The 18,337-nt window shown below is 47.8% G+C and overlaps 2 protein-coding genes and 1 long non-coding RNA gene across 3 annotated transcripts in view; 2 read left to right on the top strand and 1 right to left on the bottom strand.

Moving 5' to 3' along the window:
• LOC108536271 (intercellular adhesion molecule 5) overlaps positions 1-4,860 on the bottom strand; it is a 15,761-nt gene extending 10,901 nt beyond the window's left edge. Inside the window, 3 exon segments of the mRNA XM_017882888.1 lie at positions 2,362-2,446; positions 3,768-3,903; positions 4,208-4,860. Coding sequence (XP_017738377.1) covers positions 2,362-2,446; positions 3,768-3,790 — 108 coding nt within the window. The 5' untranslated portion in view covers positions 3,791-3,903; positions 4,208-4,860.
• LOC108536272 (uncharacterized) lies at positions 4,366-8,604 on the top strand. The gene is made up of 3 exons (XR_001887471.1): positions 4,366-4,457; positions 5,576-5,652; positions 8,168-8,604. It is a non-coding gene; the product is annotated as an uncharacterized LOC108536272 (long non-coding RNA).
• Positions 8,605-18,241: 9,637 nt separating this feature from the next.
• SMARCD2 (SWI/SNF related BAF chromatin remodeling complex subunit D2) overlaps positions 18,242-18,337 on the top strand; it is a 10,217-nt gene continuing 10,121 nt past the window's right edge. Inside the window, exon 1 of the mRNA XM_017882895.1 lies at positions 18,242-18,301. Within this exon, the coding sequence (XP_017738384.1) occupies positions 18,242-18,301 (60 nt within the window). The remainder of the gene's footprint in view (positions 18,302-18,337) is intronic.

Raw genomic sequence — 18,337 nt, forward strand, 5'->3', positions numbered from 1 at the left:
CAAAAAAAAAAAAAGGAAAAAAAAAAAAGAAAATCAAGCTAGGAGCAGTGACTCATGCCTATAATCCCAGGATTTTAGGGCACCAAGATGGGAGGATTGCTTGAGCCCACGGGTTTGAGACCAACCTAGGCAACATAGCAAGACCCCTGTCTCTACAAAAAAATTAAAAAATTAGCCAGGTGTGGTTATGCTCACCTGTAGTCCTAGCTACCTGGGATGCTGAGGTGGGAGGATCACTTGAGCCAGTTTGAGGCTTCTGTGAGCCATGACCATCCCACTGTACTCCAGCCTAGGCAACAGAGCAAGACCTTGCCATAAATAAATAAATAAGTAAATAAATGAATAAATAAAGCAAGCTCTCCTCTTTGTTACTGAACCAAACCAGGTCTATCTGTCCATGTGCAATGTAAAGCCAAACACTGACGCACCAGATTTTTGTAGCGATAAAAGTCTATTTCAAGGTGGCTGAGCGAGAAGACAGGCTCAAATATGTCTCTTCAATCTGGAGCCTGGAACAAATTTTAAGTGTGAGGGAGGACACAGGCATAGGTGGAAGTACTGGAAGGATAGATTTTGATCTGAAGGACTTCAAACAGTACCATTTATGGTAAGATATGGTAAAGGGTCTTATACCCAGACATTCCTGGGCTTGGACCTATTGCTTTTGTTTCAAAAGTGTTCCCGCCACGTCCCAATCTTTTGGTTCTGCTGAAGGGCAAGACTTTAGTTCCAGGGTTATTTGAGGTCAAAGTCTCCCTTTCTGCACATGCTCTGACTGTATGACTTGCAACTTCTTGGCTCTGGGCCTGTAAAATAACTTGATACCCCGCTATCAGCGGGGTAGAACCAGTTAGAACTGATCCAGCAATTACACTCTCCAATGTGTAGATCTTGTGATGTTTAAGTCTATAACATGAATCCAGATTATTTGTGCTTTGATGGGGCCACAGTGTCACAAATAATTCCCCTTAGAGATTAATCCAAGAACTCCTTCTGTTTTACTCATCTCTCTGTAGCTTGCTGATGTTACCTTCTTTTTTTCTTTTTTTTCTTTGAGGAGTCTCGCTCTGTCGCTCAGGCTGGAGTGCAGTGGCACGATTTCCGCTCACTGCAAGCTCCGCCTCCCGGGTTCACGCCATTCTCCTGCCTCAGTCTCCTGAGTAGCTGGGACTACAAGCACCCGCCACCACGTCCAGCTAATTTTTTTGTATTTTTAGTAGAGAAGGGGTTTCACCGTGTTCGCCAAGATGGTTTCGATCTCCTAACTTCGTGATCTGTCCACCTGCCTCGGCTTCCCAAAGTGCTCAGATTACAGGCATGAGCCACCGTGCCTGGCCTTTTTTTTTTTTTTTTTTCTGAAATGGGGTCTCACTCAGTCACCCAGGCTGGAGTGCAGTGGTGTGATCATAGCTCACTGCAGCCTCAGACTCCTGGGTTCAAGCAATCCTCCCATCTAGGCATTCCAAAGTGCTGGGATTACAGGTGTGAGCCACTGCACCTGACCTGATATTACCTTCTTCTGCACAGCCTAGCACTGCTGTCAATTTTTTTTTTTTTTGAGACAGAGTCTCGCTCTGTTGCCCAGACTGGAGTGCAGTGGTGCAATCTCCACTCACTGCAACCTCCACCTCCCTGGTTCAAGCGATTCTCCTGCCTCAGCCTCCTGAGGAGCTGGGACTACAGGCACGTGCCACCTGGCCTGGCTAATTTTTTGTATTTTTAGAGAGATGAGGTTTCCCTGTGTTAGCCAGGATTGTCTCGATCTCCTGACCTCATGATCTGCCCGCCTCAGCCTCCCAAAGTGCTGGGATCACGGGGGTGAGCCACTGCGCCTGGCCTCACTGCTGTCTATTTATCTCATAGACTATGCTCTGCTCTTAGAGTCTTAGCAAAAAGAAAAAAACTTCCTATTGCTCATTACTATAAGCCAAGCTAATCGATTTTTCTTTGTAGTTGCTACTAGTACTATCTCTATGCCCATAAAGAGTCTTAAGAAAACCGTCCTAGGCCGGGCGCGGTGGCTCAAGCCTGTAATCCTAGCACTTTGGGAGGCCCAGACGGGCGGATCATGAGGTCAGGAGATCGAGACCATCCTGGCTAACACGGTGAAACCCCGTCTCTACTAAAAAATACAAAAAACTAGCCGGGTGAGGTGGCGGGCGCCTGTAGTCCCAGCTACTCGGGAGGCTGAAACAGGAGAATGGCCTGAACCTGGGAGGCGGAGCTTGCAGTGAGCTGAGATCCGGCCACTGCACTCCAGCCTGGGCAACAGAGCGAGACTCCGTCTTAAAAAAAAAAAAAGAAAGAAAGAAAACCGTCTTGGGCGAGTTTTTGTTTTCATACCCATAGACAGGCACGTACTTTGTTCTTTGTTGTTTCATGCCCTGCCCTCACCGCACTATCCCCACAGCTCCAATCTTGCATCCTTCTTTTCACGTAGCAGGTTCTGAAACACAAGATTCTGTATTTATCTTGCTAAGGAGAAAGAAAGTAGTAACCCCAAGGAGAAATTATTTTTAATTTCTTTTAGAATTCCTTTTGCTTATTCTGTGGATTATATCCCAAATTAGAGGTTTAAACTGAGGCCGGGCGCACTGACTCACACTTGTAATCCCAGCACTTCAGGAGGCAGAGGCGGGTGGATCACCCGAAGTCAGGAGTTCAAGACCAGCCTGGACAACATGGTGAAACCCTGTCTCTACTAAAAATACAAAAATTAGCTGGACGTGGTGGTGGGTGTCTGTAATCCCAACTATTCAGGAGGCTGAAGCAGAATTGTTTGAACCCGGGAGGTAGAGGTAGAAGTGAGCCAAGATTGCGCCATTGCACTCTATCTCAAAAAAAAAAAAAAAAAAAAAGGTTAAACTGTCTGAAAGTTTTGTCCTGCACTCCAGCCACTGGGAGGTCTGTTGCAGGAGAAGGGTAGGCAGTGAGGGGAGGGTGGGGACGCATGCTGTTGGATTGCTCTGGCTGCGGGATGTAAACTAAACTTTGCGTCCAAGTTTGGGATTCTCGCCTTCCATTCATAGTCAATGGTTTCTTGCTGCCTTTCCTTCCTTCCTTCTTCCTTCCTTTCCTTCCCTCCTTCCCTCCGTGCCTCCTTCCTTTCCCTCCCTCCTTCTCTCCCTGCCTCCTTCCTTTCCCTCCCTCCCTCCTTCCTACCTTCCTTCCCTTCCTCCTTCTTTTTCTTTCTTGCCTTCCATTCATATTCAAGGGTTTCTTGCTGTTTTCTCTTTTCCTTATTTCTTTCTTTCTTTCTTTTTTTTTTTTTTTTTTTTTTTTTTTTTTTTTTTGAGACGGAGTTTCGCTCTTGTTGACCAGACTGGAGTGAAATGGCCCTATCTCCGATCACTGCAACCTCCGCCTCCTGGGTCCAAGCGATTCTCCTACTTCAGCCTCCCAAGTAGCTGGGATTACAGGCTCGCACTATGTCACCCCGCTAATTTTCGTATTTTTGGTAGAGATGGGGTTTCACCATGTTGGCCAGATTGGTCTGGAACTCCTGACCTCAAGTGATCCGCCCACCTTGGCCTCCCAAAGTGCTGGCATTACAGGCGTGAGCCACCCTGCCCAGCTGCTGTTTCTTATAAATATAAGTCACACTGGGCCTTTGCACTCTCTCCTCCACCTGCCTGGAATTCTTTTCCTCCTCTCTAAACACTCCTCTACCCAGTTCAGTATCTCTTTGCCATGCGGCCTGAGTTGATCCCTGGCTTCCCAGCCCTCCCTGCCCACGCCCCCCACCGCAGCGCCCCCTGCATGCTTACCGCTTTCCCTTCCGCAGCACCATCGCCTTCTAACACCCGACCGATGAGGCCTGAAATCAGCGGCTCTATCTCCCCTGGACTGTAAGTACCAGGAAGGCAGGGCCCTTGGTTTTATTCACTCACGGATCCCAAGCACCTGGAACGTTACAGGCGTTCAACGACCATGAAGGAACAAGTGAATGCACGAACGCACTAGATAGACGGGTACCAATCCTCGTGTGAGGGCCGCTGCCCCCCGGGTGGATAACGGGCACCAGGCCAGATCTTGCTGGGAAGGGGTCTCGGGTCCAGCGGGGAGAGGGGCGAGGACACCTCGTGGCCACCAAGGCTCTTTCTGGCGGACGATCCCTAACACACGTGAGAACCCGTTCAAAAGCACTTCCACCCGGCTCCTCTGGGCTTCTGGCGACAGCCAAGGAAAACACGACCGAAATTCTCACCGAGTCGCGGCCGCTCGCTCGCACGTCCCTCACCCTCGCCGGGCAGCTCCTCACGGCCTCGGCCTCCGCTCCTCGGCCTCGCCCGCTCCGCTATCAGGCGCCAGCCAAGCTCTCAGACCGTTTGGTCTGCACCGCCAGGCGGGGGCGCGCGAGGGTGCGGCCGGAGAGCGGATTTTCTTGATCTGCCTAGAAACTCCTGACGTCCACCCGAAAGCTCAACAGGGTTGGCTGAGATGAGAGAGGCGGGCAGGTAGCTACAACGACGGGAGGGGAGAGCGGAGAAGAAGGGGGTGGGGAAGGCTGAATCCTGTGGGGCAGAAAGCGCGTGTTTGGCGCCGCATAACCACTTCTGAACAACGCAATGTGGAAACAAAAGGAAAGGGATCGTTGCGGCAAAGCGCTGCTGTATGAGGAAAACAAGAGGTTGTCCTCTCCTGTGGCTGTTGTTTTCTTAGTGCGGCCCGGACACGTGAGCCGGCCCGTGCCTCAGAGAGTTGCGCACGAAGCCACGTTCCCGCCTTGGACATGCCGGCTCGCTTGGCGGAGCTTGGGGCCTCTGCTGGCTGCGCCCTGGCGGGCTGGGAGATGTGTTTGGCGGAGTTTTGACAATGGATAATTTGCAAAAAGGCTTGTTTTTTGTTTTGAGACGGAGTCTCGCTCTGTCGCCAGGCTGGCGTGCAGTGGCACGATCTCAGCCCACTGCAACCTCCGCCTCCCGGGTTCAAGCGATTACTCCTGCCTCAGCCTCCTGAGTAGACTACAGGTGCCCGCCACCACGCCCGGCTAATTTTCTATTTTTAGTAGAGACGGAGTTTTACAATGTTGGCCAGGCTGGTCTCGAACTCCTGACTTCAGGTGATCCCGCCCTTCCAAAGTACTAGGATTACCTCATGAGCCACCGCGCCCAGCCTTTTTTCTTTTCTTTTCTTTTCTTTTTTGCTCACCCTTCCGCGTTTCCATACCTTCCCTCCACTTCTTCACTTACAAGTAACACACTTGAGCCCGCAGCGTCCTTTTCTTGCTTGCCGCCCGACGTGCCTGCGCCCCCTTTCACCCGCGCCGGGAGCTGTGGGTCCAGTGGCAAAAATGGGGTGAGGGAGGAAATAGCCCTCTGTTGCATGTCCGCCAGGGACCCCCTTCCTCAGCTTCAATGCCAAACGTCTTCCTGGAGGGAAGCCTCTGGAGGTCAGTTCTCAAGCGTTCACCCTGACGCCGCATTGAGCTGTTCCCATCTGGTTTCCTGTTGGACCTCTGGCTCTCCCTCAATCCTTGGCCTGACCGCGAGTCACGGGCTGAGTTTCTTGGTGCAGTGAAATGTGAGAATTTGGGTTTTTATTATTATCATTATTATTATTGTTATTATTTCAGAAGAACAATTATGTGCCTCGACCGTCGAATATAGGCACACTCCAGGGAGCCGCTGTTACCCGCATTTTATGAATCAGGTAACAGACTTGGAGAGGCCTCACTCTTGGGGACATGGGGGTGGCAGGCAGGGGAATTATTAATATTACTGGCAATTTTAGCATCCAGTGTGCGTTCTGAGAACTATTTCTTGCCCTGCAAGAATCTTTCATCAACCGGCATCTTTCTTTTTATACTCTGAGCAAGTGGTTTCTTGGGCTAAGGCAGGGCTGTCTAGGGTAACGTTATCACTGCCTTGTTCCCTCCTTCCATACTGATAATTTGAGGGAGAAAGTCAGATAGAATCAGAAGCTTTGGAGCCAGAAAAGCCTGCCTATGAATCCCTCTTTAATACCTTACCAGCTTTCTGACTACTGGAAAATTACATAACTTGTAGTCATGTCCTCCTAATCTTTTTTTGTTTTTGTTTTTGAGATGGAGTCTCCATGTGTCACCCAAGCTGGAGTACAGTATCCACATCGGCTCACTGCAACCTCCACCTTCCGGGTTCAAGTGATTCTCCTGCCTCAGCCTCCCCAGTAGCTGGGATTACAGGTGCCTGCCACCACACCTGGCTAATTATTGTATTTTTAGTAGAGACAGGGTTTCACCATATTGGCCAGGCTGGTCTTGAACTCCTGGCCTCAGGGGATCCACCCACCCACTTCGGCCTCCCAAAGTAGTGGGATTACAGGCATGATCCCCGCACCCCTGCACATGATCCCCATGCCTAATCCAATCCCATCTGTTTTTATTAGAAATAGCTGTTCTGTGTGAAAGCCATTTTTAAAAGTTCTGGTAATTTTAGGCCAGGCGTGGTGGCTCACGCCTGTGATCCCAGCACTTTGGGAGTCTGAGGTGGGTGGATTACCTGAGGTCAGGAGTTCGAGACCAGCCTGCTCAACTTGGCAAAACCCTGTCTCTACTGAAAATACAAAAATTAGCCAGGCATGGTGGCTGGTTCCTGTAATCCAAGCTACTTGGGTAGCTGAGGCAGGAGAATTGCTTGAACCTGGGAGGCGGAGGTTGTAGTGAGCTGAGATGGCGCCATTTCACTCCAGCCTGGGCAACAGAGCAAGACTCTTGTCTCCGAAAAAAAAAAAAAGTTCTGGTAATTTTATACATTTGTCACATCTAAATTTTAGCAAATGGGCTAAATTTTAGCAAAAGGAAATGGCTCCAGCTGACCCATTTCCTTATGTGAAGGCTGCTTTCCTAGAGAAGTGGAGGTCATTCCTTCAAATGGATAATTGCTCTGCCCCAGGCAGTCATGGCTATGGGGCTGTTCTAGCTAGAGAGAAGCTGCATCGCTGCATCTCTCTCTCTCTTTTTTTTTTTTTTTTTTTTTTTTGGAGACAGAGTCTTGCTCTGTTGCTCGGGCTAGAGTGCAGTAGCGTGATCTCAGCTCACTGCAACCCTCACCTCCTGGGTTCAAGCAATTCTCCCACCTCAGCCTCCTGAGTAGCTGGGACTGCAAGTGCCCACCACCATACCCAGCTAATTTTTGTATTTTTTGTAGAGACAGGGTTTCACCGTGTTGGCCAGGCTGGTCTTGAACTCCTGACCTCAAGTGATCCACCCGCCTCAGCCTCCGAAAGTGCTGGGATTACAGGCGTGAGCCACAGCACCCAGCCTGCATCCCTTTTTGACTGCATTACTTGGTTTCTGGGTACCCCAAATCTGCTGACTCCTGATCCCTCAAGACTTTCTCCCTTACCTGCTATTTATTCCTGGGGCTGTCAGCATCTGACTCAGGGCCACTTGTTCATGTCAGAGTCCAAATGGTAAGTTAGGGGCAGTGCAGCTCTAACCAGAGTTAGAACAGATAGATGAAGGGTTAAAAGCCAGAGATAGTATGAAATGAATCAATCTTGGCCGCCCCATCTATCAAGGTGAGGATAAAGTCTGGGCTAAGGGAATAAACAAATAATCTAGGTGGAAGGTCACAAATTAATAAGTCCAAGAGAGTCAGAGCATAAAGCTCAAGAATTTGGTAACCGGATAAAGTCTGGGCTAAGGGAATAAATAAAGAATCCAGGTGGAAGGTCACAAATTAATAAGTCCAAGAGAGTAAGAGCATAAAGCTCGAGAATTTGGTAGCCAAAGTTAACTGTTAAGGTTAAGCTGGTTTTGACCTGTCCTGATGGGTCAACTGCCAATTAGAACCGACTTGGAACAGAGTTTCTGGAGTGGGGAGTGTAGTTAACTTTTATCAGAGTTATTTCCTGAGCAGGCATTGTTTCTGCACAGTCCTTGTCCTCTTGGAGTTCATACTGGAGGGGTATGTGGATGGAGACAGAGTTCCAAACAAAAGCCACAGCACAGAATGATAAATATTCTTGCAGAAACCTAGACCGAGTGTTAGGGAAAACACAAAGGAGAGCAAGAAATTAATGATGGCAGTTGGAGGGTGGGGATTCCTGTCATGGAAAATTCCAGAGGCAGTGACATTTGAATTGGCCTTGAAGGATAAACAGAGATGTTTGCACGGCAGATAACTGGAAAAGAGCAATTATTCATTTAATAAATATGTATTTGTGTTTAATTTTATACCAGGTATGATTCCAGGTAGTTGGGACTCAGCAGCAAATAAGACAAACCCCTTGCCCTGAGGAGCATCCATCCCAGTGACATCCTGGGTGAAGGAACCACAGTGTGCATGACCTGGCATGTTCAGGGCAGAGTGAGTGCAGTCTGGCTTCATGGTGGAATACATGAGCTGCTTCTGTGAATGTATACATCTCAAAAGAAGAACAAGAATTAGAATCAAAAGAAAATCAATGGGATAATAAGCATTGTTATTTTATTAATGAAACAATTTGGGGCGGTTGGGAGAAAGAAGGCCGGTGAGGCAAGGTGAGGACAGATACTAATTAGGCCATGTTAAGAGGTTTAGCATAGACTCCTGTAAGCCATCGGCTTTTCAACATGTTAATGTTCTGGAACCCTTTTTTCAAAGGAAATTCTGCATGGTCACTCCATATATAAAACAACAAAAGTAGAGCTGCTTGGTGGAGGGGCAGGGGTGGGCATGGGCAGGGGGAAAACTCCTCACTCCGCACTCCCACCTCACTCTCAGCTCTCCATGACAGCTCCTGTGTTTCCGAGAAACCCGAAGGCCCACAGTTTTGTTTTTTTGTTTGTTTGTTTTTTGAGACGGAGTCTAGCCCTGCCGCCCAGGCTGGAGTGCAGTGGGGTGATCTCAGCTCACTTCAACCTCCGCCTCCTGGGTTCAAACGATTTTCCTGCCTCAGCCTTCTGAGTAGCTGGGATTACAGGTGCCAGCCCACCACACCCGGCTAATTGTTGTATTTTTAGTAGAGATGGGATTTCGCCATGTTGGCCAGGCTGGTCTTGAACTCCTGACCTCAGGCGATCCACCTGCCTCAGCCTGCCAAAGTGCTGGGATTACAGATGTGAGCCACTGTGCCCAGTCAACCCATGGTTGAAAACCCCCTGCTGAAGGTATTGGAGGGCACACATATGTGGGTAAATGGAGAGATGTGATCAGATTTGCTGTCTTGGGATAAAACTGGCAGAGGGCATGCAGTAGGATGGCAGTCAGCAGAGAAGCCACTCAGGTGGGTTAGGGAAGAGTTGCTAAGGACCTGACTTCAGGTGGGTGGACTGGATCCAAGAGAGATCTGGGAGGTAAAACTTGGTGACTAAGAGTCGGGGTAGTGGCTGGGCAAGGTGGCTAACCCCTATAATCCTAGCACTTTGGGAGGCTCAGGTGGGTGGATCAAGAAGTCAGGAGTTTGAAACCAGCCTGGTCAGCGTGCTGAAACTCCAACTCTACTAAAAATGCAAAAATTAGCCAGGCATGATGTTGCACGCCTATAATCCCAGCTACTTAGAAGGCTGAGGCAGGAGAATCATTTGAACCCGGGAGGCAGAGGTTGCAGTGAGCCAAGATTGCTCCACTGCACTTCATACACTTCAGCCTGGGCAACAGAGTGACATTCCATCTCAAAAAAAAAAAAAGCATAGGGGTAGCAGGGGAGTGAATCGTGATTCCAAGTGATAGCAGAATTAAAATCCTCAAGGAATAAAACCCCATCTCTATAAAACACACAAAAGTTATCTGGACGTGGTGGCGTGCACCTGTAGTCCCAGCTAGTCAGGAGGCTGAGGTGGGAGGATCACTTGAGTCCAAAAGGTTGAGGTTGTAGTGAGCCATGATCCTGTCACTGCACTCCAGCCTGGGCAACAGAGCAAGACTCTGTCTCAAAAAATAATAATAAAATCCTTAAGGCCTTCTCTGCTCTCTTTGCTTTTGGCTGTTGGTGCCCTCGGCATCTGGTTGTGTCACTTCCATCTTCCTTGGCTTTTACTTCCCTGCAAGACCAGTTTGAATGTCTCAGCAAGTCAGGGCTGGCCCTTTGCCATGTCCTCATACCCTTACCCAAGATAAGTACGGGGAAGAGAGGCAGACTGAGAGGACAGTGAGGCATTGACTTTGAACAGATGGGTTAAGTGACTAATGGAACATCCAGCAGGGAGTTGGAAATACAGATCTGAAGCTCAGGAGAGAGGTGGGATTGGAGTTGGAGATTTAGGGTCATCAGAAAATAGACAGTAATTGAACAATTGGGAGTAGATGAATATGTCTAGGTAGGTCAAGTATAGAGAAAGGATCTAAATATAGAAACCCCAAGACAAGGACATTTAGGGGCCAGAAGAAGAGTGAGAATAAGTCAGAGATCCTAATGGAGGCCCTTCCTTTACTGTTCCTCTATGGTAGTGGTCTGGTTTTTTGTTAAATTTAAATTTTTCTTTTCTTTTTTTTTTTTTTTTTGAGACAGAGTCTCACTCTGTCACCCAGGCTGGAGTGCAATGGCACGATCTCGGCTCACTGCAACCTCTGCCTCCTGGGTTCAAGCGATTCTCCTGCCTCAGCCTCCCGAGTAGCTGGGACTACAGGCATGTGCCACCATGCCCGGCTAATTTTTTGTATTTTTAGTAGAGACAGGGTTTCACTGTATTAGCCAGAATGGTCTCGATCTCCTGATCTTATGATCTGCCCACCTTGGCCTCCCAAAATGCTGGGATTACAGGCGTGAGCCACTGCGCCCGGCCAAAAATTTTTTATAGAGACAGGGTCTCCTTATGTTGCCCAGGCTAGTCTCAAATTCCTGGTCTCAAGCGATCCTCCTGCTGCAGCCTCCCTGAGTGCTGGGACTACAGGTGTGAGCCACCATTCCCAGACTTTTTCTCATTCAACTAGTAGCTCTGGGTCCAAATTCAAAAGCTAGGAGGTCACCTCCATGAGAATCTGAGAAGTGACCAAGAAGAGACCTGTAAGACCACAATGCCACCCAGGTCTCTGAGTGTGTTATAACCCTCTTCCTGGCATAGGAAGAGAACAAGAGAACAAACGGTAGAATCATGCCCCCACCCTTGGCTCCAGAGATTCCAGGTTTGTCACCTGGGCTGGTTGTAGCTCTGAAGCTGACTACTTTTTTTTTTTTTCATTTTTTACACTTTATTTTTTAGAACAATTTTGGATTTCCAGGAAAAATTTGAGCAGATAGTACAAAGAGTTCTATATTCCCAGTTTCCCTATTATTAACACCTTCCATTAGTGTGGTACATTGGTTACAATTAATGAACCAGTATTGATGTATTGTTGTTAGCTAAAGTCTATGTACATTAAAGCTCACTGTTTGTGTTATATAGTTCTACTGGTTTTCACAAATGCTTAATGTCATGTATTCACTGTTACTGTATCATACAGAATAGGTTCACTGCCCTAAAAATGCCCTGTACTTTACCTAATCACCCCCATTCTGTAATCCCTGGCAACCACTAATCTTCCTGCCACGTCTATAATTTTGCCTTTTATAGCATCCTTTTTTTTATGGCTGCATGACATTGTCTCATGTGGATTATCCAGCCAATCTTCTATTGTAGGACACTGATGGTATTACACAACTTAAAGAAAACACTAGAAATGTAACACCAAACCTTGGATTCACACAGCAGCAAATTACACTATGCTGACCTGGCACAGGACTCACTTGCCCATGTGCTCCCATTTAGCTGTGTATCGCAACATTTCATGATCTCTGGGCAAAGGAGCTGTTCAGACGTAACACAACCTTGTAAACCAGAAGAAAACATCTGGCATTCACTCTGAGAGAAGAACCAAAGCAAAGTGGTAAACACCATCTGTCAAATTTGTCTTCCAACAGAGCCTTTCCAAATTTCCGGGGTTTTCCTTGCCAGTTCCTTATTACAGCAGCACTAGAAGCAAATGAAACCATTGAGGTTTCTCATGATGTTTTGAGCTAGGCAGCGGGGCTCCTGGGGCAGCCTCCCGAGTAGCTGGGACTACAGGCACACTCCACCACACCCAGCTAATTTTTGTAATTTTAGTAGAGAGAGGGTTTCACCACGTTGGTCAGGCTGGTCTCAAACTCCTGACCTCAGGTGATCCATCTTGGGATTACAGGCATGAGCCACTGTGCCCGGCCTGAAGCCCACTTTTTATATGCTGATATCTGTACTGCTGTAGTGCAGTGGGGCAATCTCTGCTCACTGCAAGTCTCTACTCTTCAGGCATTTTACCGCTAGACTGTGCTGACTATGACAGTATGTGTGTTGAGAACTGTGACCACAATGTGCTCACAGAAGAGGAGCTCTCTCTTACATTCATTGATCTGGCAACACTTATTCTGATTGTCCTCATCCTGTACAGCTTCATGCCTTTGACTCTTACTTTGTCTTCTTTGCTTAACTCACCTGTTACCTCCTCCAAGAAGTCTTCATTAATCTCTTTCTCTCATTAAAGGCCTCCTTGTTTCCCCATGGTACCTTGTGAATATATTTATCTTAGCAGTTGTCATGCAGGGAAATGATCTGTTATGCATTTATCTTGTTTACCAGCATATGTCAGGGACTAGCACATAGAAGGTGCTCCATAAATGCTTCTAAAATGCTAAGTACAGCACCTGCTACATTTCTTGGCATCCAGTCCTTCTGCTGCCCTGACTGTCCCTTCCTCTCCCTACTCCGCATCCATGTGTGAGATGGACACTTAGCTGCTGGGGTGCTCCAGCTGGGACAGGCTGTGATACAGCTCCAGCAGTGCTGCCATCTTGGTAAACATTTCCCACCATGACCAGACTATCCACATTGCTTCTCATGAAATTCCAACACCCTGAGGGACATCCATACTGAGGAATGTTGCTTTGCTGGCCTGCTCTAGGGCAAGCATTGGGCCACCTTGCTCCAAGGGCCTTTCCCCAAGCTACTTGATGGGTTCTACTTTCATGCAGCTGGGCAGGGAGCCACAATTCCCTGAGTCTGTGCTGGGAATTGTCCCATTGGCTCTGGTTGTATTAAATACTTTATTATTAAATAGTTTGTTAAGTACTTTTTAGTTTCATTTAGTCTCTTCGAGCATCTGTAGATTGTAACAGGGCCTTGAAGTTATAGGAAAGTCCCTCCTCTAAACTGTAAGCCTGGGACCATACAAGGGCTCAATAAAAGTTGTTGAATGAAGTCCATGAAAAGTGGGCACTGAGCAGAATAAGTATCAAGGGAGGAAAAGAAAAAGACATTCCACACTGAGAGAACAAAGGCAGGGGAATGTTGCCTCCACTTCAGAGTGTTCCAGGAAACTTCTGATTAATCAAGGCCTATCAATCAACTTCTTTTTCTCTGAGTTTCTATGAACTTGTATTTCAGTTTTTTGTTTTTGTGTTTTCCAGACACAAGGTCTCACTCTGTAGCCCTAGCTGGAGTACAGTGACGTGATCAGAGTTCACTGCAGCCTCGAATTCCTGGGCTCAAGTGATCCTCCCGCCTCAGCCTCCCAAGTAGCTGGGACCACAGGCACCCACCATCACGCTCTGCAAATTTTTTCATTTTCTTGTAGAGACAGGATCTCACCATGTTGCCCGGGCTGGTCTTGAACTCCTCAAGCAATCCTCCTACCTCAGCCTCCCAAAGTGCTGGATGAGTCACCTGCCTCACTTTTCAGTTTTAATAGTTTCTTTGCAAGTAATAACAGACCAGACACACAGCTACCAAAAATCGGTGGTAAGTAATGGTTAGTCCCTAGACTGTGGATTCTAGAGCCAGATCAGAAACAGGTTTGAATCCTAGCACCATCACAGTGAGGGTGGGCAAGTGACTGGATCTCCATGCTTTGATTTTTAAAACAAGAGGTAGAGCCAGGCATAGAGACTGGTGTATGTAGTCCCAGGTCCTCAGGAGGTTGAGGTCGGAGGATTGCTTGAGCCCAGGAGTTTGAGGCCCCATTAGTCAAGCTATGATCATGCCACTGCACTCTAGCCTGGACAACGGAGTGAGACCCTATCTCTTTTTAAAAAGAAAGAGGTAAAAATAGTGGCTACCTCATTTATTGTACCTACCTCATATGTGTTGTGAGGATTAAATGAGCTAATTCACGTAGAAAATGCTCAGTAAATGTTACCTATTCTCTGCCTACTGTGTAGGAAATCTTCCTTTTATATCTACCATGCCTCAGATATCTCTATTTGCTCCCTAACAGCTTCAGGATATTTTATCATAACACAATTAACTCACTGTTTATATTATCTGATATTAACTGATATTATATTATTGTTTATCATTCTCTCCCACTACACTCAAAGACTGTTTGTTCATACATATTTGTTAAGTTACAACAGGGATCAAGAGAGACAGTATACACCCCAAATAATTGAAAACAGGTACTCAAATACAAATATATATTCATAGCAGCACTACTTGGAATAGCCAAGAAGTAGAAGTAGCCCCACTGCTCATCAACAGATAAATGGATAGGGCCAGGCATGGTGGTTCATGCCTATAATCCTAGCACTCTGGGAGCCCAAGGCAGGAGGATCACTTGAGCTAAGGAGTTTGAGACCAGCCTGGGCAACATAGTGAGATGCTGTCACAAATAAATAAATAAAAAGATAAACGGATGAACACATTGTGTTATATACATACAATGGAATATTATTCAGCCATAAGAAGAAATGAAGTACTGATACATGCTACAAAATGGATGAGCCTCAAAAACATTATGCTAAGTGAAGGAAGCCATGCCCAACACCCACCTATTATGATTCCATTTATATGAAGTATCCAGAATAGATAAATCTACAGAGACAGAACCCAGATTGGTGGGTGCCAGAAGTTGGAAAGAGGAAGAAATAAGGAGCAACTTCTAATGAGAATGGAGTTTTCTTTTGGGGTCATGAAAGTGTTTTGGAACTAGGTAGAGGAGGTGTTGCAAAACATTGTGAATGTAAAATATACCACTGAATTGTGCAATTTCAAGCAGTTAATTTTATTACATAAATCTCACCTCAATTTTTAAAAAATAGCCAGGTGTGGTGTATACCTACTCAGTTATTCAGGAACTATCTCTTGAGCCCAGGAGTTTGAGGCCAGCCTGGGCAACCTAGCAAAACCCTGTCTTAAAAAAATAAAAATTTTAAAATAAAAAGATAAATTGAGGCCAGGTATGGTGACTCACACCTGTAATCCCAGCGCTTTGGGAGGCCGAAGCAGGCGGATCATGAGGTCAGGAGATTGAGACCATCCTGGCTAACGTGGTGAAACCCTGTCTCTACTAAAAATACAAAAAAATTAGCCGGGCGCAGTGGTGGGCGCCTGTAGTCCCAGCTACTCGGGAGGCTAAGGCAAGAGAATGGCGTGAACCCGGGAGGCAGAGCTTACAGTGAGCCGAGATTGCGCCACTGCACTCCAGCCTGGACAACAGAGCGAGACTCTGTCTCAAAAAAAAAAAAAAAAAAAAAAAAAAAGATAAACTGAGAGAAAGATCCTGCCTTCGTAGAGTTTATATTTTAGTGGGTGAGCCACATCAGACAGTAAATCAGCACACACTTAAGTAAGTAATGATGTACTGTGATAATCACTTGGTGGGAAGTAGGGTATGAGAGAACAGAGAGGCTGTGAGATGGGAAGGGGACTGGTAGTTTGAAAAACTGCAAGGAGACCATCTGGGCCAATGCTTGGAGAGCCAAAGGCAGTGATTTAAAATGAACCCAAGGAGGTAAGCAGGGGCCAGGTCCTGCAGAGCCTTAAATGTCACAGGAGGGAGTGTGACATTCAATCTAAGAGCAATGGGGAGCTGGGGAGGGTTCTAAACAAGGGATTAACAGGAACTGAGTTATATTTAACCGTTTCATCTGCTTTATTATTATTATTGAGACAGTGTCTCACTCTGTCACCCAGGCTGGAGAGCAGTGGCACAATCTCAGTTCACTGCAACCTCTGCCTCTTGGGTTCAAGCGATTCTCATGCCTCAGCCTCCTGAGTAGCTGGGATTACAGGTGTGTGCCACCACGCCCAGCTAATTTTTGTATTTTTAGTAGAGACAGAGTTTCACCATCTTGGCCAGACTGGTCTCGAACTCCTGACCTCAAGTGATCCACCCACCTTGCCCCCTCAAAGTGCTGGGATTACAGGTATAAGCTACTCCGCCCAGCTGATCTGCTTTTAAATGCACTTATTAGCTTGCCCCTTTTCTAGGGTAGAAAAAGCTTGTATGTTTTCTGATACAACCCACTCTGTAAAGTGGGTCACACCAGAACTACCTGGGAAGCTTATTTTTCAAATACAATACTGAGAGCCATTGGATTGGAGCGGGGGCTGGTGGAGATATTTTGGAGTAGCTTCCCAGAGGACTCGGATTCTCCACTGCCCCTATCACTTTGAGAATTACTGTTGTTCTAGAAGCTTAAAAAGGATTGAAATGTATATTAGTTGCCTTATCATGAACTCTTAACCCACTTTACAGGGATGGGAGGGGCCGTGATTCAGTGACTTTAACAATTCCAGTGACCAGTCCCCAGACTGACAGGTTATCAACTCCTGGGGCAATAGAGTGGTATCTCTGAGAAGTCCAGGAGGTAAGAAAGCAGCGGCAGTGGGGTTTATCACTAGAGACAGGAGGAGAACTAATTTCTAAAAAGCGTTGGAAAACTATACTATAAAAAATATCTGGGGTGCTATGATGCAAGGAAAGAAGCATTACTTGGTTGGGGCTGAAAAAATAAAGCAATTATAGTAAAAAAAAAAAAAAAAAAAAAAGTCTAGATCCTGGCTTCTTGACAGTATGGTCTGAGAAGCAACAGCATCGCTGGCAGCTTGTTAGAAATGTAGAGTCCTGGGCCCTGCCACAATCTGCATTTTCAATAAGAGCCTCGGGTGTTTTTTATGTGCTCATTAGGGTTTAAACAGCACTGGTCCGTATCACGGTGAGGAGACCCAGACCATCAGAGGGTAGGCTCCCTGGCACAGCTGAAGCATTTTTGAATACTTTGATACCACACAGTGTATCTGAAAAGATACTGCATTTTTGAAAATTAAGTGCTATAAATACTAGAGAAAGACCTCTTTTTAAACTGTGGGGAGGTTTCTCATAAGCTAAATTTCTTTTGACTAGAAGCATTTGCTGGGGAGTAAAGTACCAGGCTTCCTTATAGTGAGGCAGAGCCACATTAAAAATGTGCTGTAAGAACTCAGCCTTGGCCAAGTCGACTGTTCACCAGCTGGGTCAAGTCTGGAGCCTCCTAGGTCCCTTGGCAGTTCCGAGCTACCAGGATGAGCTTTTACAGGAAGTTGAGTTGGCTGCTGTTCTGCCCCAGAGAGCAGCTGAGTCTTTTTTTTTTTTTTTTTTTTTTTTTGAGGCGTTTCACTCTTGCCGCCCAGGCTGGAGTGCAGTGGGGAGATCTCGGCTCATTGCAACCTCTGTCTCCCGGGTTCAAGCGATTCTCCTGCCTCAGCCTCCCGAGTAGCTGGGATTACAGGCACCAGCCACCACTCTCGGCTAATTTTTGTATTTTTAGTAGAGACGGGGTTTTCACCATGTTGGCCAGGCTGCTCTCGAACTTCTGACGTCAGGTGGTCCACCCGCCTCAACCTCCCAAAGTGCTGGGATTACAGGCGTGAGCCACCGCTACCAACTCTGAGTTGAGTCTTTAATGTGGAAGATGCAGAAAGGAGACTTGACAAAACTATTTTCAGTGAGTGTGGCTGGGGAATTCGGTGAGGGTGCTACACCTGGAAAGAGTAGTAGCAACTGCTCATTCACTGTGAAGCCTCAACGTGACCTTAGACCTCTGACCCCGCGCCTCACTCGGCGCTTCCGCGCGCAGCTTCCGCTCCCGCCCCTCCGGCGAAGGGCGGGGCCAAAGGTGGGGGGTGGGGCTCTGAGGTCGGCGGTTAGGGGCGGTGTCTGCTGGGGGCGGGTCTCGCGAGGGGCGGGATTCGAGGAGGCACTCGAGCTTTGGGCAGCAGGTAGAGGCGGGGCCTAGTGCTGGGCTGGGTTGGGCGGGGCAGGGAGTTCGTAGCCGCCTCTGGGTAACTCGACTCTGGCGGCCAAACCTCCTGAGGCCGGGGGCGGCAGGCGGGCCCGCAGCAGATCCTGGATCCGGAATCTCCCGCGCAGGAGCGGAATCTATCCCGAACCGGGTGTGTGAGGAACTCGCGAACTTGGATTAGGAAATCCCGGAGCCCGGATCGACAAATCCCGGAACCCGGAATTAAGATCGCCAAGTCCCGGATCGCGGAGCACAGAGCGCGGAGTGGACTCGACGCGTAGCCCGGAGTCCGGATCGCGGCACCGCGGGACGGGACGGAGCGATGTCGGGCCGAGGCGCGGGCGGGTTCCCGCTGCCCCCGCTGAGCCCTGGCGGCGGCGCCGTGGCCGCGGCCCTGGGAGCGCCTCCTCCCCCCGCG

This window comes from Rhinopithecus bieti, unplaced genomic scaffold, assembly GCF_001698545.2.
Source record: "Rhinopithecus bieti isolate Rb0 unplaced genomic scaffold, ASM169854v2 scaffold_12928, whole genome shotgun sequence".
Classification (NCBI taxonomy): domain Eukaryota; kingdom Metazoa; phylum Chordata; class Mammalia; order Primates; family Cercopithecidae; genus Rhinopithecus; species Rhinopithecus bieti.